The sequence below is a fragment of the Suillus clintonianus genome, assembly GCF_016758775.1.
Source record: "Suillus clintonianus strain FC179 chromosome Unknown DEU56scaffold_130, whole genome shotgun sequence".
In the NCBI taxonomy this organism is placed as follows: domain Eukaryota; kingdom Fungi; phylum Basidiomycota; class Agaricomycetes; order Boletales; family Suillaceae; genus Suillus; species Suillus clintonianus.
In genome coordinates, this window is record NW_024539354.1 from 62,292 (window position 1) to 87,069 (window position 24,778).

General features: G+C 47.6%; 8 protein-coding genes across 8 annotated transcripts; 5 read left to right on the plus strand and 3 right to left on the minus strand.

The window, feature by feature from the left end:
- Positions 1–3,484: 3,484 nt before the first annotated feature.
- DEU56DRAFT_835162 (uncharacterized protein) lies at positions 3,485–3,866 on the plus strand. The gene is made up of 2 exons (XM_041354742.1): positions 3,485–3,606; positions 3,672–3,866. Exons 1-2 carry the CDS (start codon positions 3,489–3,491, stop codon positions 3,821–3,823), a joined length of 270 nt encoding a protein of 89 aa, XP_041202715.1. The 5' UTR covers positions 3,485–3,488; the 3' UTR covers positions 3,824–3,866.
- Positions 3,867–4,751: 885 nt separating this feature from the next.
- On the minus strand, positions 4,752–8,072 carry DEU56DRAFT_873836 (uncharacterized protein; the record flags this gene model as incomplete). Its single annotated transcript, XM_041355894.1, has 11 exons — positions 4,752–5,044; positions 5,111–5,751; positions 5,798–5,936; positions 5,986–6,162; positions 6,214–6,608; positions 6,663–6,811; positions 6,869–7,034; positions 7,087–7,243; positions 7,367–7,703; positions 7,763–7,962; positions 8,027–8,072. The coding sequence occupies 11 exons, from the start codon at positions 8,070–8,072 to the stop codon at positions 4,752–4,754; spliced, it is 2,700 nt and encodes an 899-aa protein (XP_041202716.1).
- Positions 8,073–8,641: 569 nt separating this feature from the next.
- On the plus strand, positions 8,642–10,678 carry DEU56DRAFT_918346 (uncharacterized protein; the record flags this gene model as incomplete). The annotated part of the gene is made up of 6 exons (XM_041358103.1): positions 8,642–8,687; positions 8,737–9,274; positions 9,330–9,396; positions 10,222–10,240; positions 10,294–10,312; positions 10,366–10,678. The coding sequence occupies 6 exons, from the start codon at positions 8,642–8,644 to the stop codon at positions 10,676–10,678; spliced, it is 1,002 nt and encodes a 333-aa protein (XP_041202717.1).
- A 283-nt stretch (positions 10,679–10,961) lies between these two features.
- Positions 10,962–13,186, plus strand: DEU56DRAFT_918347 (uncharacterized protein; the record flags this gene model as incomplete). Its single annotated transcript, XM_041358104.1, has 6 exons — positions 10,962–11,198; positions 11,252–11,517; positions 11,563–11,673; positions 11,725–11,853; positions 11,905–12,015; positions 12,073–13,186. The coding sequence occupies 6 exons, from the start codon at positions 10,962–10,964 to the stop codon at positions 13,184–13,186; spliced, it is 1,968 nt and encodes a 655-aa protein (XP_041202718.1).
- A 2,278-nt stretch (positions 13,187–15,464) lies between these two features.
- DEU56DRAFT_746869 (uncharacterized protein) lies at positions 15,465–17,641 on the plus strand (the record flags this gene model as incomplete). Its single annotated transcript, XM_041349233.1, has 4 exons — positions 15,465–15,798; positions 15,846–16,155; positions 16,207–17,152; positions 17,204–17,641. The coding sequence occupies 4 exons, from the start codon at positions 15,465–15,467 to the stop codon at positions 17,639–17,641; spliced, it is 2,028 nt and encodes a 675-aa protein (XP_041202719.1).
- Positions 17,642–17,743: 102 nt separating this feature from the next.
- DEU56DRAFT_918349 (uncharacterized protein) lies at positions 17,744–19,828 on the minus strand (the record flags this gene model as incomplete). Its single annotated transcript, XM_041358105.1, has 3 exons — positions 17,744–18,784; positions 18,842–19,510; positions 19,574–19,828. The coding sequence occupies 3 exons, from the start codon at positions 19,826–19,828 to the stop codon at positions 17,744–17,746; spliced, it is 1,965 nt and encodes a 654-aa protein (XP_041202720.1).
- Positions 19,829–20,398: 570 nt separating this feature from the next.
- DEU56DRAFT_760803 (uncharacterized protein) lies at positions 20,399–21,739 on the plus strand (the record flags this gene model as incomplete). Its single annotated transcript, XM_041350472.1, has 5 exons — positions 20,399–20,767; positions 20,806–20,936; positions 21,337–21,374; positions 21,405–21,478; positions 21,521–21,739. The coding sequence occupies 5 exons, from the start codon at positions 20,399–20,401 to the stop codon at positions 21,737–21,739; spliced, it is 831 nt and encodes a 276-aa protein (XP_041202721.1).
- A 327-nt stretch (positions 21,740–22,066) lies between these two features.
- On the minus strand, positions 22,067–24,253 carry DEU56DRAFT_835171 (uncharacterized protein; the record flags this gene model as incomplete). Its single annotated transcript, XM_041354743.1, has 10 exons — positions 24,120–24,253; positions 23,488–24,067; positions 23,385–23,434; positions 23,230–23,350; positions 23,008–23,180; positions 22,859–22,941; positions 22,651–22,799; positions 22,511–22,596; positions 22,306–22,387; positions 22,067–22,281 (listed from the first exon to the last, which is right to left on the minus strand). The coding sequence occupies exons 1-10, from the start codon at positions 24,246–24,248 to the stop codon at positions 22,067–22,069; spliced, it is 1,668 nt and encodes a 555-aa protein (XP_041202722.1). The 5' UTR covers positions 24,249–24,253.
- Positions 24,254–24,778: the final 525 nt, after the last annotated feature.

Below are 24,778 nucleotides of genomic sequence, written 5' to 3' on the forward strand. Positions count from 1 at the left end.
GTGCCACCACTTTGTTGGTGTTGTTGCCGTGCCGATACTTCACTCCCAGCATGGAAACAGAGCTATTTCGCATGCTCATTCAGTGCGTGTCCGGGCTCTGGTCAATGTTCTGAACTAGACCTCTTATGGTGACTGGATCTTGGATAATTGTCAAATAACTGTATCATTTATAAGAAATATGCCATTTATGTACAAGGTCCTGGCTTTATCATACACATTTAAATTGTTTTTCGTCAAATATACAACGTGCGAATTTGACGATTGGCCGTGTACCCTTAACAAGGACTGCAACTTTAATTTTTATCGGAATAATTCCCACGGTGTACCATATTTATCATATGAGTAGATTATCATATTTTATTCTAAGTCTTTTATTCTAAGTCCCATGGGTATGGTACATATATCGATTGCTGCATAGATATATACAAGGTCATGTAGACTAGTGGTAAGTAATGCTCAAATGCGTGAGAATTGATTATGTGATCTCAGCTGAGCTTGCGTGGTCGGGACTCGTGAGTTCAAACCAGGCAAGTGGCAAAGATTAGGGGATTAATTTTTTTTCTTTGTGTGACAAAAAAAAAACTTGAATATGACAATGAATTTGGATCAGACAATGATTATCACCCCAACATTAAATTCATTGTTTGTCAATGAGCGATTCAGTGTCGCACGGTGACACTGATTTACATCAACTGTCAATTAATGTCCTAGCTTTCAGCACTGATCATAAAGGTCTTTGGTTTTGATATTCATTGTCTCCACTACCCTCAGTGTACAGAATGTAGTTACAAAGTTGAACATGCGACAATAATGAACTTACAGCAGTTTGCGAAACTAATGGCACTGGCGCGTTGTGGGAAAATCATAATTGAGGATTTGGGACTTTGAAAATTTTCACCGTTTTGAGACTTAGAGAAAAATTTAAACAATTGCACCACGTCGGACAACAATATTTATACCTACATACCACTAGTATGGTCAACCGAAAGATCTCATTTGACGTCAAACTTGCTGCCATTCGCCTGTACGAGCAAGATATCCTTAGTCTTCGTGAGGATCAATTATTGCCAAGGACGCGACGCGGCATAATGTTATGTAACACAGAATGGTAAAAAAAACTAAGTCCCAAATCCTCAATTATGATTTTCCCACAACGCGCCAGTGCCATTAGTTTCGCAAACTGCTGTAATGACGCAGGATGTTTGACGGTCAATGCAAAAAGGCTTCGAACCGAAGGAAAGATACGAAACAGACCTGCATGAAAACCTCAACACTATGAATCCTCGTGGTAGTGTTGACGGGGAAAACATATCTTGTTGAGGAACCTGTAGCTTTTGTACACAGGTAGCGTAAGGGGGGCAACGAAACAATCTGCATGTATCTGTATCACTGGATAAAACAGATGCCAGCTCACGCTCCGTGACATCATATTCTTGAACTTGGAAGGCCTCAATAATGTGCCGGACACACATCGCGACTTTGGTCTATGATGATGATAAATTCAAGCAATTCTCACATTTGTAGTCCGAGTCAGCAGACGCACTCATCAATAACCAAGTGAATTGTAGAAGCATGGTCAAGCGTCCCTGCGAGGAGTAGGACATGCTTGTGACGAGATATGACAGGCCTGGCTTGAGCGGTGTCCAGTGCCAGCATGACCTCGCCGCCAACTAGTAGCCAGGCCAGCGGTTGTGGTATGAATTGCGATGGGACCCATTACTAGGCGTATTCCCGATATTTGGACCCCAGGGTACGCAAATTGTGCAAATGTATACTTCAATGTGACTTCAATAAACCTATAGCCTGCGGTGGACAAAAAGCGTGGGCTCATTGTGTGTTGTGAAGGTTTGGCTTTGCTGTGGTAGAGACCAGTTATGAGTGATGAGGTTGATGAAAACTAAAGGAACTTGATCGACAATGAACTACCTCGAACCACTTGCATACTGTTGCCCCTCAATAAACGTCTGTACAAGTCGAATCGCAGACTTGCGGAACTGCTAGCACTATCGCTGCCAATCAGGGTTCCGCGACTGCGCTGACCGCGGCGGCGGCGGCTTGATCAGGTTGTGCTGTAACTGATATAAGTACGTACAGTGACAATGATATAGGTACGCCATACCAAATGGGTTCGCAGACAGTTGGACTTTGAGCAATATTCCAAATGGACAGTGATATTGCATGCTTTCGAAGGTTCAACTTCGAGCCGCTGTGACATGTTTGGTGAGTGGGTTCGTAGTGCACAATCAAATTGCGCTGCGTTCAACATCACTGAAAAAAGCTCTCATACCATACATGCGGTAGCATGTTGTAGTCTTGAAATTTTGCACCTTGAGCTGTGACATCGCCCTGGTCCTGGAGTAGTTGTCTTCCGAATCGAAGCGCCCCTGTGTCTGTGGGATCAACAACCTTGCTGGATATCATTCAAAAGAAAACAGCATTCCTGGCCCGCTCCTTCCCAGCAAATGTTTCAAGGGTGGGGGTCCAGACTTATTACAGGCTACGTACATATATCAATTGATATCAGACTTGACAGATTGACTCACGAGGAGGTACAAATCATCCGATCAATGCTTGAAGGTATGTATGTGTCCTCGAGCTGCTTCTTTTTTCACCCCTCTACACTTAGGTGGCCGCGTGATGTCTTAATGGTATCAAGTTGTCCATGGTGGTAGCGCAAAACTGTTGATCCGTTTGGCACCGTCTTCATGGGCAAATACAATGAGTTGTTATCAACAACGGCGGGGGAAGACTGGATTTAGCGTATTAATTTTTCACCTGGTAGGGTTGTTCAACTTGAAGCGAACGTTCTGCCAGCAGCTAAACGTTTGAACCCAGTGAGCATTGAGAGGCATTGAGCAAGACAGGAAAAGTCATGTAATTAAAGGGGTCACGTGCCCCCGTTTCTGCCAAATACATGCTAAAGTTCTTATTAGTGATACCACTACATCATGATAGTACGAGCCACCTACAAAAACTCAACCAAAACATTGCCCTTCGTCGCTCTCCTCGGCGGTCCCATACGGACAGTCATATCATAGAAAGAAGTTTGGTCAATTGATTGCTGGACAAATGAGTGCAAGATATTCGGCTGCTGATTCTTCCTGGCAGGACCCTTGACCCGAGGTATGGATCGTCCGACTGTCTGAATGACACCGACAAGTTGAATCAAAGCCCGTCGCAGCCACAACTCATTGTTCCCCCGCACCTCTCACCCATATCATTAATGTCCCTGAAAATGTACGGTGAATTGGGTGAATACATCATCATGATCATGATCATAGACCGAAGTTCACCAAACCGTACCAAGAAGACTCGTGAAGTGCGACCGGCACATTATTTGAGGCCTTCAAAGTTCGAGAAGCGTGAGCTGGTATCTGTTTATCCTGTAACACAGACATATGTGGATTGCTTGGCTGCCCCCTACACTACCTGTGTATAAAAGCCAGCGTAGTAGGCTTTGATTCAGACAATAACAACAAGTTTCAGTCATGAAATTCACTTCACTCATCCCTATGATCATTGCCACAGCAATGGCTGGCGTAGTCGTCGCCTCCGAGGACCTGGTGATAAACCCTGGGAACTTCCAATGCGACAAAAACAAACCTGGTGAGTACTTTTGCAGCATACGTGCAGACCTTAGACCACATGCTTATGGCCATCCGCCAATGAAGTGGCATGCTCAAGGGGCATCAAAGGTTACAACAATGAGTATGATTTCGGGTATAATTGCGGAAGTAACGGCCTTGTCGTTTCTTGGACGCCGTGCCACTGCCATAATTGCTGCCACTTGATCAACAATGGGAAAGCCTACTCCTGTACATGAGCTTTGATGCTTGCTCAATACTACGTGCACAATGCCTGAGTGAGTCTGTCTTTTCTTGTCGTCCTCCGCCAAGTCCGAGTGCTGAATCTGCTGATGTGCTTACTTTCACCAGCGCATGTAACATTTAGCGTGAAATGTGCAGGAGGGCGTCAAGGAGTGCTGTCAGTAATATAGTCATATCTCATTGTCGAAAGAATCAAGAAGATTCATTGTCATCAAATTTTTAAAAAAAGCAATTGATGAGGGCCACATCACAGTTCTCAATGTTGCTCTGTGTTGCTCAGACGTCCTGATGTGAAAGAAAATGGCAAATGCATCTCAGAGATAGCACAATCCCGTTCACCTTATACCAACTTCGTCATACCAAGGGTAATCCACCTGATGCTGTGGCCTTCGTGCATGATATAACTGTTACTATAGTACAGGCCTCATGCATGTTTTACTGCTATTCTAGTATGTAACTCATGCATGATTAGTACATATAGTCTCACTGTATTATACGAGCGCCTGCCATACATGACACCTTGACCATACATGACGCATTGAGTGATTCTTGCATGATCCCACCTCGCGCGCCTGTCATGCATGATATATGATACCCGCCTGCCATACATGACACCCTGAGTAATTCTTGCATGATCCCACCTCAAACGCTTGTCATGCATGATCCCACCTGTCATGCATGATCCCACCTCGCGCGCCTGTCATGCATGATGCATGATACCTTGAGTAAGTTTTGCATGGTCATACATGATCCATTTGCTATCATGCACGATGTGCACGTTAGTATGAGTATGTCATACATGATGAGCGCTTAGTGATGGACGGTGTATGTCGTCCAAAAAAAACATAGATTCAACTAGTATGAACATTACTACATTGCATGGACCGAAATGAAACGAGCTACTGTCATCCAAGCTACTGTCATCTACGTTGTCGTGCCCGCAGGTGGGGTCGGGAGGGTAGGAGGAGACCACAAGATCTGAAAATGAGTCGACAGCTGCCGACGCAGTGATGCCTGGCGTTCAGCATAAGCCACCAAACCTTCCCTCAATGTATCATCCAGGGACTCCGAGTCACGGCGCTCTCGCTGACTCTGCCACCAACCTCCCTGCCAGTCCAAGAATGCTATGACCCACCATTGTTCCTCCTTCAGTAAGTCAACCTCCTCTTCCCATCGCATCGCACGCACGCGAGCCTTACACCATTCTATATGAAGAGCTGGAGAGCATATGGATCAGAGCGTCTTCCAAAAAAGGCCGGTCTTACCATCATGCAGCCCAACACTGGCGTTCTCTGATACTTCTGGTGTTTTCCAAATCCAAGAAAGGTGCCATGTCCCCTCTGTCTCCTTCCCCCACATATCCTTCAGTGCTTTCAGGTCCTTGCTCCGATTGAGAGGCTTGAAAACCTCCATCCATGTCCGATCCTCATTGAGAATTCGTGCTAAATTTGCAAGCGCTGCCCTCGCGACTTCATAACGCTCAGCGGCCATGTTGACTTTGGCATCAGCCTTGCTGATTGTACTTCTTGCGCGTGTATTTGCCGCCTGGCCAACAATATGGCTATCCATGAATTTATATAGGTGAGAACGGAGACATAGCAGATTCCGGATGTCCTTTAGGGTGTCGTTTGCTTGAGCGTAGCGTAGTTTCCATTCTAAAGTATGAAGTTGTATCGCACACTGTGTGTCAGGGCCGACCGCAGATGGTAACCACAGCTGGAAAGCTTCGACGGGTGTAGAACTGGCGGGGGAACATGGTTCTTCACTGGCGCGCAGGAGTGATACAAACGGCATGTAAAGTAGCTGAATATCTTGCCAACTTTCGATTTTCCTTCGTAACGAGTTGGTATGCTGCTGGGCCTTTGCAAGTTGGTGATCAGTCGCATGCACACCGAGTGCCGCAATCTCAAGAGACAAACATCGCCTATGACCTATTAGTATATCGCAGAGCTACCAGTGAGGCTACATACTGTTGATCTTCCAAATCAATACCAGAGCTGATTAGGATGGAGGGAGAGACATCTGCGTGAAGAGAGATGTTTGTGCCGGATTCAAGTTCTGCAGCTTCAATACGTGCGAGCTCCAACCGCACAGCAGACTGTGTCTCGGCTAATGAAAAGTCAGTGCAAAGTACTTGAAACGATAAAAAAGAACGTACGTGCTACACGGACTTGGAATGGATTAGTCTGTGAGTGATCCTGCTCCCAAGCCTCGACCTCGATTCTCCATTGTGAAATATCCTGTGCTTTCAGGCAGCTCTCAAGTTCGATGAGCTCCCGTTGATGCTCGGCCTTTTGCTCGATCGCGTCCACTAGCTTGCGAGCAAGCAGTCGTCCTGAGTAATCCCATCAGATTATGAACAACTCGAAACATAATCAACACTTACCAAGCCGTATACAACACTTCCAATTCCAGTCACCGAAGTGATCATCGAGTGTGTCCCGCCGAGAGCCTGGGCCCATTTCCTTCGTACTTGATGCGATCGGGTTAATGTTGGCCCACCCACGTTCTGGAGCTTCGCCATCAGTACGGCCAACATACCGTGAGAGATTAAATGAAAAGTCGATTTGACATTGCTCGATATGGGCAGGTAAATGGAACTTTGGGACGAGAAAGGTGATTGCCTTGCTGCTAAAATCCAAATGAAATCTGGAAGGAAGTGTCATCATCCGCGACCGCAAGTGCTTGGACCATTGGCATGCAATGTCGTACGAAACGTTGAGGACAGTGACTTCGTTGTGGCTCATTGCAGAGAAAAAGAGATAGTCCATATTTATATATCTGAAAAGTGTTGTTAGACAGTAGCCGACAAGATGAATGATGAGGAATACATACTTCTCGCCTTTTTGTAAGTCACCAACTGCGTTACGAAGCTTCATATTATGTCGAGCACAATCTACTGTCCCAACGCCTGTTGCGGCAAGGCCTCTGGCATTCTTCGTATCAGCCATGTTGATGGCATTGTGACTAGCACATGTACTGCGCTATAGGTATCCAAGTTAGTGGTAGCACGAATTGATAAAACAATTTGAGAAACTTACCTCCTGGTTTCGGTCTTTGTGATCATCTAGATACCCCTTGTATGCCCGCTCATCTACGAAATATGACCATCCCTTACTGATTCCAGGATCGATGCTGTCACTCGATACGAACTTCCGCTTCAGACGGAAGTTTGCGTCAATACCGACAAACAAGGCATAAAGCCATCTACCTTCTGATAAGAAAAATCACTATAACCATGGAATCATATAAGACTCACCGCTTATCAGGCGGGGCATCTTTCCAATCCTCAGGAATATTTTTTCCGGGTTGGGGACATGCAGGACAGAGCACTGCGCACTGTCCTGGCTCAGTTGTCCCCACGCCATCTGGGCAGTGACCACGGGCAAAATGTTTGAGTAATTGATGATCCGCCACTCATGGACTACACGTAAGAAGGTTGGGTAGCGGTCCTAAGGCTTCTATTAGATCTTGTAATAAATGTGAATTTAGTAAATTAGATACCTTTGGCGGATCAATGCCAACGTTGTCCGATAAACACGCAAGGCTAAGATAGAATTCAAACGCTGATGCTTTTGATTCAAACAACAGCTTGTGGTATTGCTCGAGGACGTTGAATGTAGCCGCAGTTTTCAGATCGGTTATGGTTGCCGGAAAAAGTCGTGCTTGTAGGAGCTGTTTGACATGGGTCTGCATGGCCCCGCAAGCACAAAAATCTAATCCTACTTCGTGTATCCCGTTCGTATCGATGATTACGAAATCATCATTGAATGCTCGTTGAGGATTGCAGCAAGTGTCGTCCATACGATGGCCCAACTGGATGCATAGCCCTAACGTCTTTAAGGATATTCGTTCAAAGTAATGGCCATTCCAGCGCTACAAACGTAAGGGATGTCAGCTGATACAACCATGTGAGATGAGATCTCGGGCATCACCTGAAGACGGTGCAATGGCAAATGTCGGTGCCTTTCTACAGCGCATGGAGGGCAACAGAGCTCCGGTAAGAAGCAGTCTGTACATCGGATGGTCCGAGCACTTTTTTGGCAGTGTCCACATAGAGAATCCTCAATATATTCTCCGCGGCCTTCGAGGCGAATCATTTCGTCCAAAAATGTTGGACATTCTGGCAGCCATGCTGCAAGGGGGTGATCCTACATACTCAATGAGTAAGATGTTGTAAGTATCGAAAAAATGCTTACGCCGGCTGTCCTTTCCTCTTGGAAGTCTCAGTCTCAACATCATCATCGGGGATGGGCATATACTCCAGAAAATCGCCAGGATCATATATTTGGAATTGGTTGCGAGCTGATGGTGGATCCTCGTCATGGAGAGAAACTGGAGGTATGTTGACACCAGGTTAGGGACTCAGTGCTGCACTAATGGCTTGCCGGATTGAAACATGTAAATTGAAGCCGTGTGGATGTGGGTTGGAGGCGCGTCTGTGAGTTGCTCAGCTGTATGACGCACCAGTTTTTGCTTTTTCTTCCCCATAGTAGATAGAGGAGGGCAAGGGTACTCATCCTGACCTGTAAATCTGAGAAGAATCATATTACATAGACAATGCCAATGGTGGATCGAAGAAGCGAATGCGAATGCGTTTGTTTACATCTGTTGAATTCAGATGCTTCTGCCCATTTTGGACAAGTCACTTGCCATTACTCGTGCCCACCATCATTCATGCATGTACCATGCACAGCACACACTTCCCCCTGAGAATCTATCACGACCCGCCCAGCGTCTATAAAAATGAGCAAACAGTAGGTGTATTTTTCAACATCCAACATCTCCAAATTCAGTATCAATTGCTTTTCTAGATGACGTCTACCAACTCAATTTCAGCGTCTTCTAACAATGCAGTCGGTAAGCTTACTATGACTTGTTGTTTTGAATATGCGCTTACTCTCTGCAGATACTCTGGTGGCAGCACTCATGGGTCTCAACATGAGTCCTGTCACTGCAAACGCCGTTGTAACGGTCATACAAGCGATCACTTCCGGCGAGCCCTCCACTCAATTAGCGTCACCTCCTGTTCGTATCCCTGAACATGCTGATGAAGCGGCGGAGGCAGGAGTGCACGCTGACCATGCTACGAGCGACACTGACCATGCTACGAGCGACGTAATCCCTGCAGAGACTCCACCTCCCCCCGCCAATATCTCACCAACGCTACCTTCTGGAAACTCCCCCACCACCACCACCACCACCACCACTCTGGTGCCTACCGCTGTTACTCCCACCACTACCACTCCGGTGCCTACCGCTGTTACTCCCACCACCACCACCACTCCGGTGCCTACCACTGTTACTCCCACCTACGCAGACCCTGTTACGTTCCCGCCCAGTTTCGTTTCATACCGAGGCTTCCAATATGAGATTCCTCATGCGTCCGCTCAAGCACCGTTCTACTGTGTGACTAAGGGCAAACGTGTTGGTGTTTTGTCTACGTGGTAAGTACTATATTTTGCGCGTAAGTTATTGTATATACTGACAAGGAATCAACAGGGAAGATACTTCCCCCCAGGTCACGGGTGTCAGCGGTTCCATCCAAAGCCGTTGCCCGTCTATTGAAGTGGGTATAGCACGCATTCATGCAGCCATCAAGCGCGGAAACTGCCAGTACTTGGGGTGAACGGCGAAGGATCGCATATTGATACATGGCACGCGGGAATTGTACTTAGTGTAGCTGTCTTTTTGTATGAGTCGCAGCAATTTTATTTTCTTGATGGAACATATGCGTGATTCAACTATCTATGGTAGATGTCGTATATATAATGCACAAGGTAGGACAATGGTTCAGTTGGAATGCTGGGTAGCAGAACACAATATCGATAAATAGATCTCCCAAGAATCTGCGCTAAGGGAAAATACATGGACGACGCCTCATTAACATGATGTATCGCCCTTCTTCTGCATGGGACTTCGTATGATACATTGATACCTTCGCTAATCTACATACTTTGTACAGTGAATAGTTCGTTGAGTGTGAATTCTTGAACTTTGGATTGTGTGAACGGACTCGCAACTCAAACGAGTATTAGACGTCACAACACCATTACACTAATTCACAAGTGCACACATACATCTCTTCAAACATCTCTTCAGACTATTTGACCTTTCTTCCTTCAATATTAATATTCCTACATGGCACGACGCAAACTGCACCAGTCAGTAGAAGACCGCCGAGAGGCCGCCAAGATATATTGAAAGACATACTACGAGAAGTATGTTCGTTTTCATTTTTGTCGTGGAAAATTATCATTCAGTCCTCACACAGAAATAAAGCCGCCATCTTGCAGAAGATGCGATTAAAATACAACACGACCAAGTAAGTAAATTTATTTCAATTATTCTGTGCGCTAAAACAAGTCCAGGAGTTTATCTACTAGTAATACAGCTTCATGGCGTCATCGCAGGTGCAATGACGCCGTGAGCGATGACGCCGTGAGCTTGACTCGGAACTGTGCAGAAGAGGGTGAACATAGCTCGTATGTTTCATATCACAATCTGTGTCAATTTGAAGCTCACTTTTACAATTCAGAACTGACCCAGATACGATATTTCGCAAGCTAATCAACGGTTCCACTCGTAGGTTCCTAGATAACTTGACATTGCAGTACATCGGCGGGAATCATTCGGAAGAGTCCCGGCGGCCCATTCAGGACGCACTCAATATTTTGCAGGAAGCTGAGGACGCAATTAGAGCAAGCGGAGGTGATAGTACGGAATGCCGCCAAGTCATACTGTCCCTCGAGGACGTTCTCCTGCGTGTTTTTGAGGACGAGGACATTAAATCCGCACATAGTCGATGGCTTCTCAGGTATCAGCTGGCACCTGATGTCATTATTGCGTAGTGAACTCGTACTTGTATAGATCAGTCTTAATTTCATAATTTCACATTTTAATAAGTGCTGGTGCCTTAAGTGAGCTTGCTGGCGTGTAGATTCGGAAACTGCCTTGTGGCTTGATGGAGGTATGAAATGTAAATTTGGCGATTGCCGTGTGGCTTGATGGAGCTATGAAGTCAAATTTTATATTTTTGCACGTCGGCTAAACATATAGCATTTATAAATACTTGGTGTAAAAGGTGCGCGCGTAAACATTTTATTTTCATGGCATATGAATGACATATATTAGATGGTCACTACTGAATGGACTTCAAAGGAACAAAAGGAGTGGCTGACTAGTCACCTTCCTGGTTATTCAAAATGTTCTTCTAAAGCGAGCTACGCGAAGTTCTGGCCGCCAGTCTATGAACAATGGGAGGAGAAATGGCCCATACATAAGGAGCTCTGGCCAGACCTCCCTGAAGACGAGGCTCTGAATGCGGTGCAATCGGACATAATGGGGAAGGCAGTCAAGAAACGTCAGAAGGTGCGTGCCGTTACTTAATATTGAGATGACCTCGAGGTACTAACTAAATGAAGCAATTACGAACGTGGGTATCATGGCATTCAGCGCGTTCTGCCTCCCGCAAAGGTCGAGCTGCCCAATCATCTGTTAGGGCGACTCGTCTACTTAAAGACCTCCTCCAACCTCGGGGTGCGAGAGCCCTGAGTGAAGCCGAGATGTATTCCCGCCTATATTACAAAACCAGCATTTGCCCAAGTGTGGAAGCCGCTATCAGTGAACGTGGCTCAACGACACAAGGTGAAAGGCTTACCATCGTCCGAGACATGGCACGTCAATGCTGGTAGCGGGAGGCAGATGCAACCATAATTGCTGATGTCAAGGCCAGGATGAAGGCTAATAAGAAGTCCAAGAAGTCAAACGAGGATGGTGAAGATGACAACGAAACACTGGAAGATTACAATGAGGAGGAGGAATTGACCACGGAGGACTTGCTTGAGTACGTTTTCCCTAACTGCATCATTTTATAATTTAGTAACATGTTAAAAAGAACGCAGGAAAACTTACCTGCCATTTTCAACACCATTTTGACGTACCTCGCGGAATGCACTAAATTTTCGTTCTTGGTGTTGATGGGTGGGCCAGATCCCTCAAACAACAATACAATCACTGTCTCATCGTAAGTCTGGCTTTACATGGCCTAAAAATCAAGTACTCAATGTGTAACTAGCGTTGATGTAGGTACCACGAGGCTTGGACATTCAGCCCCACAGTGTTTGCCCGACTTCAAGGAAAATTTTCTTGGAACATATCTGCGGTTCCTTCAAGGCGTACAAGGCAAGTAAATAGTTTGCGATGGATGAGGATTGTACTTACATGATAATGATTTAGGATATAGCTCCCCCGAACCTGAGGGAGAGGACGCGGACAAGAGCGAGGGCGAGGATGAGGGCGAGGTCGAGGCAGAAGAGCATGAAGACCAAGACGAAGTGGACGCGGACCTGTTTGCAGACGAGCCGGAGAATGAAGTAGAGGTATCCAAGGGACAGAAGGGGGATGCTTTGGACAGGGAGATGGACGGGAAGCAGAATGCTCAAGAGCAGATCCCTGACATTTATTCCCCAAACTACGCCATGCATGGCTCCGTCCAGCCCGAGGATCGTTCAACATTCCAGAATATCAACATGCATGATCCTTCGAATCTCGCCATGCATGATGGCAACTCAAACTTCTTGGATACCACCAACTTCCACAGCAATGACGCTTATCCGGCGAATCTCAGCAGTCTGCTCTTCAACAATTACAATTACTGGACTCCTCCGACTGGACAGTACAATGCATTCGAGAATTATCAGACTTCCGGTCATGTCCCTAGCTACCCCCAGCCATATAATTATCCGCCGAGTCAGTCTTCCGTCCCTCATCCTTCAGAGCCGCCTGTGCCATCAGGCAGTTCTCCTGCCAGCTCTCACCCTTTAGACACCCTACCACCGCTAGGCAGTTCTCCTGCCAGCGCTCACCCCTCGGACACCTTACCCCCGCTAGGCAGTTCTCCTGCCAGCGCTCACCCCTCAGACACCTTACCCCCGCTAGGCAGTCCTCCTGCTATCTCTCACCCTTCGGATACCTTACCCCCGCTGCCACCAGTTCACGTGGCAAACTCTCCTGCACCAGAATGTCTGCCTCGAGGAAACTCTCAGGCGTCCGGTGCGAAGACGTCGGGTGAGAAGGTGTCCAGTGCGAAGGCTTCTGGTGTGAAGGCATCGGGTGCGAAGGCATCTAAGAAAGGTAAACCCAAAGCTCCTGCCCATCAGTCTGAAACCACCACCCGCAAGTCTGCGCATCCACCAAAACCATCCACCTGTAACGAGACAGCAAATACCATTGGTGCTCAAGCGCTCACCGAACTGCGGGAGAAGGAAAATGCTCCTGGAGTGGGGAAAAAGGGCCGTAAACGTGGGCCAGACGTGGGTGGGAGCCCATCGCTAAGTACTGTGTATTCCTTCTTATGAAGTGATCTGAACTGCTGACCATTCTTACAGGAAAAAAAAAGTACCTACTAGTGCCACCGTCTGAGATGTCTTGAGAGTTATTGGTCACCCGTATTATAATTCATATTTTCGTATATTAGTCTTGACAATATATCTTGTATCTGACTGCGCGCAATACATTGAGCTTTTTCTATTATTCAGTGTGACGAAAGGGTGCATGATATCCTAATACAAGAAAACTATGGCGCTGGATGCGTTCAACTATTCTACATGCACAAAACACAGAAACGAAAGACTTGGATACCTTTCAACGGGTACAATGTTGGACCTACTATTTTGACATCGCCGCATAACGTGTACAAACTGGTTATCTGGAATCAGATATCGACCGTGGATGAACCTTATTAATAACCATTGAAATGGCGACATATGTAAGTCCGGAAGGAAATTGCTTGTTTTGCAGATTTCGAGGGGGAGGATGGTTGGGGTGCAGTGGTTCGCGATTGAAGGTTTCACTTCAACATTGAGAATTAATAACTTTGGCAAGATTTTGCCGTCAGCCTCCCTCTTATGAGACGAACAAATGAAAACATACTTGTTGTTCTTCATGAGCCCACTTTGCCTGTTCATCATCAGGCTCACAATCCAGGTTTTGGTAAGGGAGACCAGGAACCACTGGGCAACGATAAATATGACTGAAGGGGAGTGAACAGTGATTTCCAAGAGGGAAAACACAGCCGTGCATGACGCTATGTACCATGCATAGTAACTAGGTCATGCACAACAGCGAAAAGCGGCAGTGCGCGCCTCACCATGCATGTTCTATTGGGTTGAGAGGGGAAATACAATCATGCATGACACCACATACCGTGTATGGTAGCTGTAGGACAATAAGTGGCAGGCTGCACAGAGTGCGCATCACACCATGCATGATACTAGGACGACAATGAAAACATACCATGTATGGTAGCAGGCCATGCATGACACTGGTAAGCGGCAGGATGCGCACGCCATGCATGATAGGACGACAATAAGCGGCAGGCTGCACAGCGTGCGCATCACGTCATGCATGATACTAGGACAACAATGAAAACATACCATGTATGGTAGCAGGCCGTGCATGACACTGGTAAGCGGCAGGATGCGCACGCCATGCATGATAGGACGACAATAAGCGGCAGGCTGCTCAGCGTGCGCATCATGTCATGCATGATACTAGGACAACAATGAATACAAACCATGTATGGTAGCAGGCCATGCACGACAGTGGTAAGCGGCAGGATGCGCACGCCATGCATGGTAGGACGACAGAGTAAGCGGCAGGATTCACACGCCATGCATGAAAGCATGACAATGAAAACATGCATGACTCCAAAACTACAATCCTAGTTATATCATGCACCAATAGGACAGTATAGCCTGGCTTACCTCCCCTTCTGTTCTGTCACAACCTGACGGCTTAGGCTACCAGGTATATTGACGTTCAAACGATACACGACACGATAGCTTAGGACCGTCGTCCTTCGCTTACCCATCCCAGTCCGACTACGACCGTTGTCATAACACTGAGGGAGCGTTCATAATACAGTTGGTCTTCGACACCCACAGGCCTGCAGCCCTCGATCGCAAACGTAGTCATTGGATGGCATATTGACCTTTTCGGTGGCCCACTTTATCCACTCCAACGCAACATAGGAAAAGCGATCAGTACAGTGGTATATTCACTTCTGCTCCACAGGCCTGGGCGTGCAAGCGATCGTGGTCAGGGGGAAGAATAATATGAGAGTCTTGAGGTCTGCGAACTTGTTTGATGGGAGGAAGTTAAAGCACTTTCCCACGATGACAGACACTTCCTTTGAAATGCTAAGTACCACTGTACCAGCTTCTCTGATTCGATATTTACAGGGGATTTGCCACACCTGGCCAGACACATGGCGTGTATTGCACTTTTCAAATCAATTGTAGCGCCGCGGCTGAAGGCAGTAGGATGACAGAGACAGGCAGAGACGGACCTGCAGAGTGACGGGCGCTTAGCCTTATGTTTTTCCAACATTATAGACTGCGTGGGAGTCTTGCAATTGGATCAGGGTGGGACGTTCTGAGAACGTCCGGGATATGGCCACTCTGGGGCTTATCCACGTAGACTCTACGTAGACCTCTGGGGTTAATGTCTAGGTCCAGTCTAGGGTTTCGGCGGTATGTCTAGGGCTTCGTCGGGCGGAGTTTAAATGTTGCCCGACGACGAAGTGTACACGTGATGGACATATACCTACTGTATGAACAGCGCACGAGCGGTACTATGGACATTGCGAGCGTGTTTTCAGCTCTTAATCACAACCCAGAACTGAAGGACCTATCGTACATCGACTTTCAACGTTTGCTACGCTGCGCAAGTGCACTCAAAGACGATATACTCCAGCCGCAGCCTCACATGGTCTCTGTGATTGCTCCACCTGACGTCCTACCCCCGATTATCACTGAATTCCTGAGCGACTCGTTTCACATCACACTCGAAGCTGTCGACATGCTGTGGGATGTGGTCAAGGACATCGTGTGGGTGCTTCCCACAGAACTGGAGGAACGGGAAGCAGTCGAGACAATGTTTCGTCTCCATGGTAAAGATCGAGGTCTTGGTAAGTGATAGTAAGCTTTATGTTGGTATGTCTGATATGATGCACAGCTGCCCTTGTCCTATACCCGCCAAACAAGACATGTATCAATGCGGAGTGCATTGCTCAGCAGTGCGGTTCGGTACTCAAAAAGGAAGAGCAGCGTCGGATCGTCGTTTTCACTCAAGCAGAGGGTGCGCAGTGCGCGTGGTCCATTCACCTCAAATGCAGATTGTGCAACTCGAACTACCACCATAACTACGCTGTCCGATCAGGGGTTAGACACTATTATGGAGGACTACCGAGGTACCTTCAGGTAGGGGAGCACCAATTCGTCGAGTACGAGCTCGCTATGCACTGGACGGACTTAATGCAGATAGCGTAAGTGATATGATTCCCTCACATAAGCTTGTTGGTCTAATTATGATCCAGTGTATCTGCAACAAACTGCGCACGTCTATACGATATTGCTCAAGTTCGTCGCAACTCACATGATCAAGACTGGCAATTTAAGACTTCCCCCACGACTGAAGAAGTGTGGGACACATTCGTCCTCCTTGCTCTACTCGATGATCACGAGCGCCGTGGCTCTCGTCTGTGCATCCCACATGATCAATATCAAAAGGACCGCTACACTATCGCCATGCGCACCCGCAATGAATACATCATTACACATGGCCAGTACGAGCTTCCGCATGCTTGTCGTGGATGTATGCGTGTTTTTCACATGCCTGATGGCACGACTCACTACACTGAAGTTGTTGTTACCGACGGTGTTACTGTCGGACGACCCTGTTGTGCGGTTCCACATTGCAAGAATTCCCTCGAGAGCACACGTCACCGATTCTGCTCTGCTGATCCCGATCACAAGCAGCGTGAGACCATGTGCGCAGTCGAAGGGTGCGACAAACCTGTTGCACATGACGACCACACTGGCAAGTATCGGAAAGCCTGCGTCGATCCGGTTCACCTCAAGATGGAGGATATGAAGACAGTGTCGATGCGGAGTGGGAAGAGTAAGACACAGAGGACGAAGACGGCAAAGCTCAATGATGCACTCACCAGTGCTGGTGCAGATGAAGATGCTTTGCCTGTTCAGGATATCGACGAGTGGTACAATCACAACCCTTCTACCGGCAATGTCAGCCTTGTACAGGCTTCGTCTTCCTCATCAACAGGAGTGACGGACTGTTTGCCTTCGACCAGCGGCATAGACTCGCAGATGCTGGATGTGTGTCCAGATAAGGATGAAGCAGTTAAGCTCAAGGCCACGTTCTTCCGGCAGCGGACCAACAACGAGCAATTGTTTATACGCCCTTGCGGTGTGATATCTGGTCGTGGAACCATGTACCACCACGAAGCTGTCTCAAATGTGCTGGTGTGTCATTTTGTCTACCCGCATCCCTTCCGTTAACGATTTCAATCAAAGGTCTTGTTCGAAAAAATATTCTCTCTCCCCCATGCACGTAAACCACAACACCTCATCTACGACTCTAACTGCAATGCACTCCGTGAGGTCGAGAGCCGCAAAATCAAATTCTTCGAGGGTATGGGCATGTGTGTAGATGCTTTCCACCACAAGACAAAGCACAAGGCCAGCGACACATTTTGTCAGCAACGTTGTGACATGAAGGCATACCCGGAGCTACTTGATGAGCGAGGCGGGTATTATTTTAATTCCTCGATCGCAGAACAAACAAATGTTTGGTTCGGTGGCTTCCACAACATGTGTCGGGAGATGACACCGGTAAAATATGATTTTTTTCTCGATGAAATGATACTCCGTCGAAATCGTGTTACTGTCTTTAACTTACAGCAGAATGGTAAACAACCTCATCACCCATCTCTCATGTACTCGTACTCATAGTGTTCAAATCAATGATATTCAACATGTATGATAAAGCTAGTGATGTTCACAATGTCAACACAACGAATAGGGAAAAGGTAATGACAGGAATGTAAGGTAAAACTACTTGAATTTGGGTCCACTCCTCTTCTTGGTTTTCTCGCCTAGGGCTGCACGACGTGACGACAAGTAGTGTGCCCACAAGCCATCGGGAGCGCGGTGAGCATGTTCATGCGCCTGAAGGATCGAGATGACCTTGGAGCTGTTGACCCACAGCGCGTGATTAGAGTGGTATGTGGCACGGACATATGGAACACCGAATATCAGACCAAAAAGTTCCTCCTGCGGATAGTGAACACGAAGCAGCGGGGAATCCATCTGACGAAACCCGACTACCATATCACAGGTGAACATGCCATGCGGCCAGACATGCTTCGAGTTGCCTTTATATGAAGGCACATGGACGGGTATGACTGAGGGTACAGCGGAGACCAATGATATAGAGGAAACTGATGTGGACGACTCTGCTGGTGAAGGAGACAGCGAAGGAGTAGGTGACATCGAGGATGCCCGCCGGCTGTCCCAGTCATCAAACCGTGGACGAGTACTAGTGTAGGCAGGTGAGGCAGTATCCCGTGCGCGTTTTCCGAGAGCGTTGGTTGGCCTTGGTGTTGCATGAACATCGTCGACAACCTCAATGAGATCATCTGCATCATCTATGAACTCAACGTTGTCAGATACAAAGTCTGATGCCACGGACGTGTCATCTATGATCTCGACATCATCAGAGAGCAAGTCTGGTGGCACCGACGACACATGTACAACATGTTTGGCCTTGATCTTCGTACGAATGCCATCGCGTTCCCGTTTCATGTTGTAGCGAAGGTGTGCTGGGCGCATGGAAGCCCTCGAGGCATCATACAGCTCATTGAAGTCATGACAGCTGGTAACACCGAAGCGGCGGATAAAGATGTGACATTCGGATTCAAGTGGAAAATCGTGTGTCAGCTTGGCGGGTATCCATTGCTGGAGGCGATCCTCGAACACCTCGATCTTTGTGATATTCTCTCCAAGCGAGGGCAGGATGTCGGGATCATCAGCAAGCTGGAAGAATGGGAAAAATGGACAGTTGGACACCCACTGCCTTGAAGCAGGGACATCATCCTTGAAACGAAGGTTAGCGTCAAACGGACACAGATAACTCAATATGATAATACTCACCGCATCAAACCAGTTGAGGATAAAGCGCTGCTTTGACTTGAGCTCCATCTCTTTGCGACGCTGTGCCACTCGGTTGTCTTCAATCTCCTGCTGCGCCCGCTGGTGTAAGTCTTGCTCCCATAGCGGGTCGAGCTGGCTAGTGATGCGTGGATGTTTGGATGTCTTCAATGTACTAGGAGCTGGCAAAAGCGATGGTGGCGGAGGGGGTGGTGCTGGTGCATGCAAGATATCGTGCAGAGAGGGTACGATAGCTGGTAGTGGTGGTGGCACCTCGAGGCCTTGAGCAGCGAGTGATGCCGACAGAGCATTATGGAGATCATGGTAACCAAAACCGGCACCATCGACGGTATTGTCCTGCTCGTTATCGTCGTATACAGGTATTTCGTGCACTACACAACCACCCTCCTCGATGCAGTGCGACAGGCACTTTCCACGAGGACACCGTAGCGCACGCGGCCTGCGACAAGGGTTGGTGGTGCATTCAGCACCCCGCTTACGTGTCTTCTTTGCTTGGGATAGCAAGGGTGCTTGGGATAGTGAGGGTGCACTTGAGGACAGAGTAGATGAACTCGCAAGGGTTGGTGAACTGCTCGATGAAGGGATTAACGCCATGATGCCCGGGCGTGACAAAAGAAGAGGGAAAAAATGATAGTACGAGCATAGCGGATGCTGGCGAGGAAGGTTATTACAATAATCAACCACACATGTATCAGAGGACAATGCCAGACATACCTTCGCCATTGGTTTCCCTGCGTTGCCATGCTTGTCACTAACACATATGGTGATTGGGACAGTGCCACCACAGGTCGGACAGTCGATGGCGAGGCCAAATGGTTCCACCCGCAGGGATAAGCTCGCAATAAAGGCGAGATCTGCTTGCTGTAATGAGGACATGTAGACAGTTATTGATACGGTCAGGAAACAGAACGGGCGGGCAGGTAGGGGGAAGAAAGTGAGCAAGAAAGGTGGGTGGGCAGGAATGGGCATCGAGGGCAACGATAATGGACATTTTGAGCGGAGCATAAATGCGACATTCCAACAGCAGGCAGCGGGCGGGCAGGCGGGAGGGTTGGCAGGCATTCACAGCGGTAGGCGCGATGGTGAGGAGTATGTCAAAGCTGCGTCATCGGGCAACATTCAAACTCCGCCCGAAGCCAGCCGTCGAAGCCATAGACAGGCCCTAGACATACCGCCGAAGCCCTAGACTGGTCCCAGACATTGGCCCCAGAGGTCTACGTAGAGTCTACGTGGATTTGCCCCAGAGTGGCCAGATCCCTGACTTTCTGGACGTTCTTGGGTATTTGCCGTTACCGAATTCTGATAGGGGACTAGTTTGACTCTCGTGCTCCTTCGTCCAGTGATTCAGCTATCATACTACATGATGTTCTCCCTTGTTCGCATTTATCTGCCCAGGGCCCATAACACGAAACGTGAAGTTCGTGTTCCTGCTAATAGGCTATGTACTTGGCACTGCACTCAAGGACTCGGATCCATTTGTGCACGCGCGATTGGCAACTGCGGACCGTTTCCTACCGTTTGGCCAATTAATGACTGAGTATGTCTATTTCCCTTTTACCCGTCATCCTGGTCACCACCTCGTCCTTGATGGTAGATCTGCAAGTGGACAACGTCAGCTACGCTCAGATAACTCAGCTTGTGAACGATCAGACCTCGAACAGCAGTCTTTCATTGACAGGCATCAAAATCATACAAGGGATAGTGTTTGGTTACGAGCCGGAAGGTAATTCCACCACTTACACTCCCACCCCATCCCAAGGTATCATCAAAAATGTCTCAAACGCGAATGTGACTGTCTTTACTTTCGTCCTTGACACCGCCCAAACCAAAATAAAGGGCACCATTCTGCTCAAAAATGCGGACGAATTGATCAATTTCACCCGCGGCGAGGAACAACAACTCGCAAAGGTATCTTCTGCTCCTCTACGTCTACTACCACTCAACAGATTTTCAAAGAAATCACCTATTCAGGTATAGAAGTCATCATCGCAGGCCCGTCCATCGGCGACCTCGCTCTACACTCCCTCAATAGCTTCGACACTGCCGTTCTCAAACAAAGTTCGACCCCCGCTGCGCAGTTCGTATCGTCAACGTCACACCCTTCGTCCGCATCAGTGCACCCACCCCAGAGCAAGCAGCGTTTTTGAGACAACAAAGATCGGCGGAGACTGTGTCACCGTTCTCTGCCACTAATCACTTTGTCACTCACGAATCGCGACATCGTGCTCATTGGCTACTGTAGGCCAAGGCAAGCACTGCCAAAAGCCAGTAGTTTTAGCACATAACCCTCTTCGAGTCCCAATATCTCATTTCTCTGCTTGCCGTGTCTGATGATTCATAGTCACGAAGGTGGTGGGCCTGGGACGATTAATTGGTCGGAGCCACCAATTAAGAGAAATTGGACATAAATGAGCTATTTACATTTGCTGGTGGGTGTTTCTTATTCGTTCACACTGTTGTAATTGATCTCATTACAGATTAAATTTGAGCATGTCGGCCAGAACCAATTCCACAGGTATGACACGGTGACAACGCAGTATACAAGGGTGGGGAGAGTTGTACGCTTATATTGAGTTTCTTTCCAACGGTTTCAATATTACGACCTCGAAACAGCCTACTGTGAGATGACAATCCTTCGAATTTTTCTGTCTGCAACGGCAGCCTCACCTCCAGTATTACGAATATGCAGTCTCTCCTGACTGGCTTATCGATCTTGTGGAGCAACAATGGCCAGAAGTGTTACCCGATCGAAGCGCGAGATGCTATGAGGACACTGCCATGATGCGATCATTCGAGCTCATTTCGGATTTGGCGGGTATCCACACCTTGGGCCGCAAAAATTGCTTCAATCCACAGGGTGGTTCAGTGCCTCCGGAGTAGATCGCTGTGTTTGATGGTGATTATGACGATGAACTTGACGATGATGAACTTGCGGCCATTCAAATTGACACTGTTCTTGTGCTCACTGCATGCTCTGATCAAGGAGACGAGTTTGAAGAGCGTCCTATTGATGAAAAGATGGACTACATGACCGAATTAGTCGGGTGTGTGCCCCCATGGTGGGTGAACTGCTGGTTGGGAGATTGAGTGGACATCTACAGTGCATCGGCATCCACACATAAATATTCTACTGGCTCGAGATGTAAAGGTATAATAAATGCTAGGATGTTTACAATCTCTACCACATCAATGGTCTCAAACCCAATGTTATATCCCGTTGTCATGGCCGTGGTCAACTCCCCGAACAGAGAGACTATCAGTCGAGCTTATAGACAGCTCTTCTTCGTCGGATGTCGTCCTCGCAAAACAAACATCTATCATGCCTGCACGACGCAAGTTGTCCTCCGTCGGATGCTCCACATCTTCCAAAGCTTCGTGGACGGATGGTGAATGATGACCCAACCACAGCAATTGCAATGCGCCTGTACTTTGGATGGCAGCCTGACTGTCGTGGGATGCGTCGAATGCTCTCGTCGTGTGTAAAGCCAATCCCAACATGATCACCGACGCAGAGGTCGCAAACAGCAACTAGAATCAACTTCGACAAACTGTCATTGCGTAGATAGCATCGCGAACTCACAGGAATAAGGGTGATCTGCAACGTGTGTGAATCAGTCAAATAGAGAGAGGTTCTGTGCAGTTTAAACTGACATTGAGGCGTAGGGCAATCACCTCCTCGTTGACAAGGGCCATCCCCTCGCCAGGTAGAACTCCTACGTTGGATCCCGTTCGGCTTGCTGAGGTAGTGACACAGTATGAGTAAGAATAGAGCCATGCATATGATCCCTTACCCATCCAAGTGAGTTGTGCGACTGTTTGCGCAATAGCAGTTTCTAGTGTATCCAGGTTCAGGACGAAAACAGCGGCAGGAGGTTCATCGGTGTTGAGCGATTGGTCATATTGAGCTGGGAGATCCAATCCTACCAAAGACATGATATACCTAGAAGAAAAAACTGTAGGTAAGGCATTGTAGGATGGCAGAGAAGGTAAGGTCTGAACTCATCCATAACCGAGGGTTCACTGCCATTTGAACCCCCAAATTGATACCCACTACCGCCTGAAGCAGACAAAACCTGACCGATCTTGTGTCGACAATGGATCATTGAACTTTGATAATCCCTCAAAACAAGTATTTTTGCTCAACGCACAAATATTGACCACGGGGTAGATGTCCACTGATCCATTTCCTCCCATTGCACGGATGACTGCGAGATGGGCATGTGAGTCTGTAGGGTGTTGGTTTGCATATCAATCACTAATGTGGTATTGTTGGTCGACAGCGAGCATTGCACAAAATAGACTTCAATGGATGTGTTCGAATCTGTAGAAGGTTTGTTATCATGGCTACATTCTGGGAAAGCCGTACGCACATTGAGATTCAAAGGTCATCGGTACCGCAACCTCCTGTTGTAGTGAAGGGTCGATCTCCAACAAGGTAGAGATCATTAGCACGACAGAAGGGAGTGTGTAAGTCTGATATCCATCAATTAGCTTCAGAGTTGCGCACTGAAACCTTAACACAGACGTCATTGATTGTAATGCCATCAATCTGAAGTTGTTGTATCTGGTTTGTCCCTGTAGGTATTTTCAAATATGAGAAAATAATATTTCACGCCATGTTGACGTACAGGGAGGGGTTACGGCCACTTGGAATACGCCTTGATTGCCCAATGGGGCAGTTGCTCTGCTGCTGTTCTGAGAGTATGTGGCATTTGGAGGCACTGCGCAACTCGAGGTTATCGTCGTCGCATTCACCTCTGCATATCCGACTATAGAGTTTGTTTTCGAGGTGTCGTAGACTGTATTAATGGATAACCCTGTAGAGACAAGTCCAGAAAATTGAATGATAGTCGGTAAGGATGTAGTGATGATGGTTTTCCAGTTGTTGAGCGAGCTGGAGGTTGACAGATCTACCCATCCTAGTGTTGTTGACACATTAGTCGTTATAGAAGAATTAAATGTTTGAAATTGTAGGAGAGTGGAAGAGGTGACGTGCAGCACAGAAATGCATACAAGGTAGGTTGCCACAGCAGTAGTCGCCCACAGTGATGCACGGACACCAGTTTGTTTCCAAACGGTATTGAGTGCGGAGCCAAGACCTGCCCATGCGCCGGAGATGTCGTGGATCGACGTCAATTTCAGACGGCGCACAAGTGCCCTTGAGATTGCAAGCTGTTGAGTAAGGAAGACCAAGACAGCTGTGTAGAGCTAGACGAAGTCCTGTGATTGGTGTATTGGTGAGATAACAGTGAGTGCATACCGTGTAAAATGCTTGTAGTGAAGCGCTCAGTACCACAGGCCAAAAATCGGTGTTCGTGGGCGTGAATGTGAGAGTCACATGGTGTTCCCAGCGAGAGATATAAGACACGGTGAGGAAGACATGTATCATAACCAACATGCCATGCAGCACGTAGCATGTGCGTGCAGAGAATGATCCCCCGCTTGCATTTTCTGAAGGATTTTTCGAGCGAGTCTTCCAGGACGCTGGGACAAGGAAATATAGTTGTTAGCATATCACAATAATTAACATGTCATTGACATACCGAACCAAGTACCTGGCGGCTGCATTATGCGGCGTTCTGAGTTGAGGCCTCAGGGTTTTCGAAGGGAAGAGGCAGCACTAATGTCTCTGCGATGTATTTGCGAGGAAGGTGAGCGAAGGTAGGGTAAAAGATGCTTTCAGCCTCTTAATCGCCTGGTTGCGATTCGAAGAAATGAACCTGAAAGAGTACAGCGTGGCTGATGCCGAATCACCATCATGATCACACTGCCGCTGATAATGATTCAGAATGCCGTCTGATATCAGTAGATATTTGCGGTGGATTTCGAGCCCAGCACTGTGCCGAAGATAGTGTAAGATGGACAATACTTTGCATGCGATAAATCAATTGTAGCGCCGCTGAGGGCAACCGTCCCCGC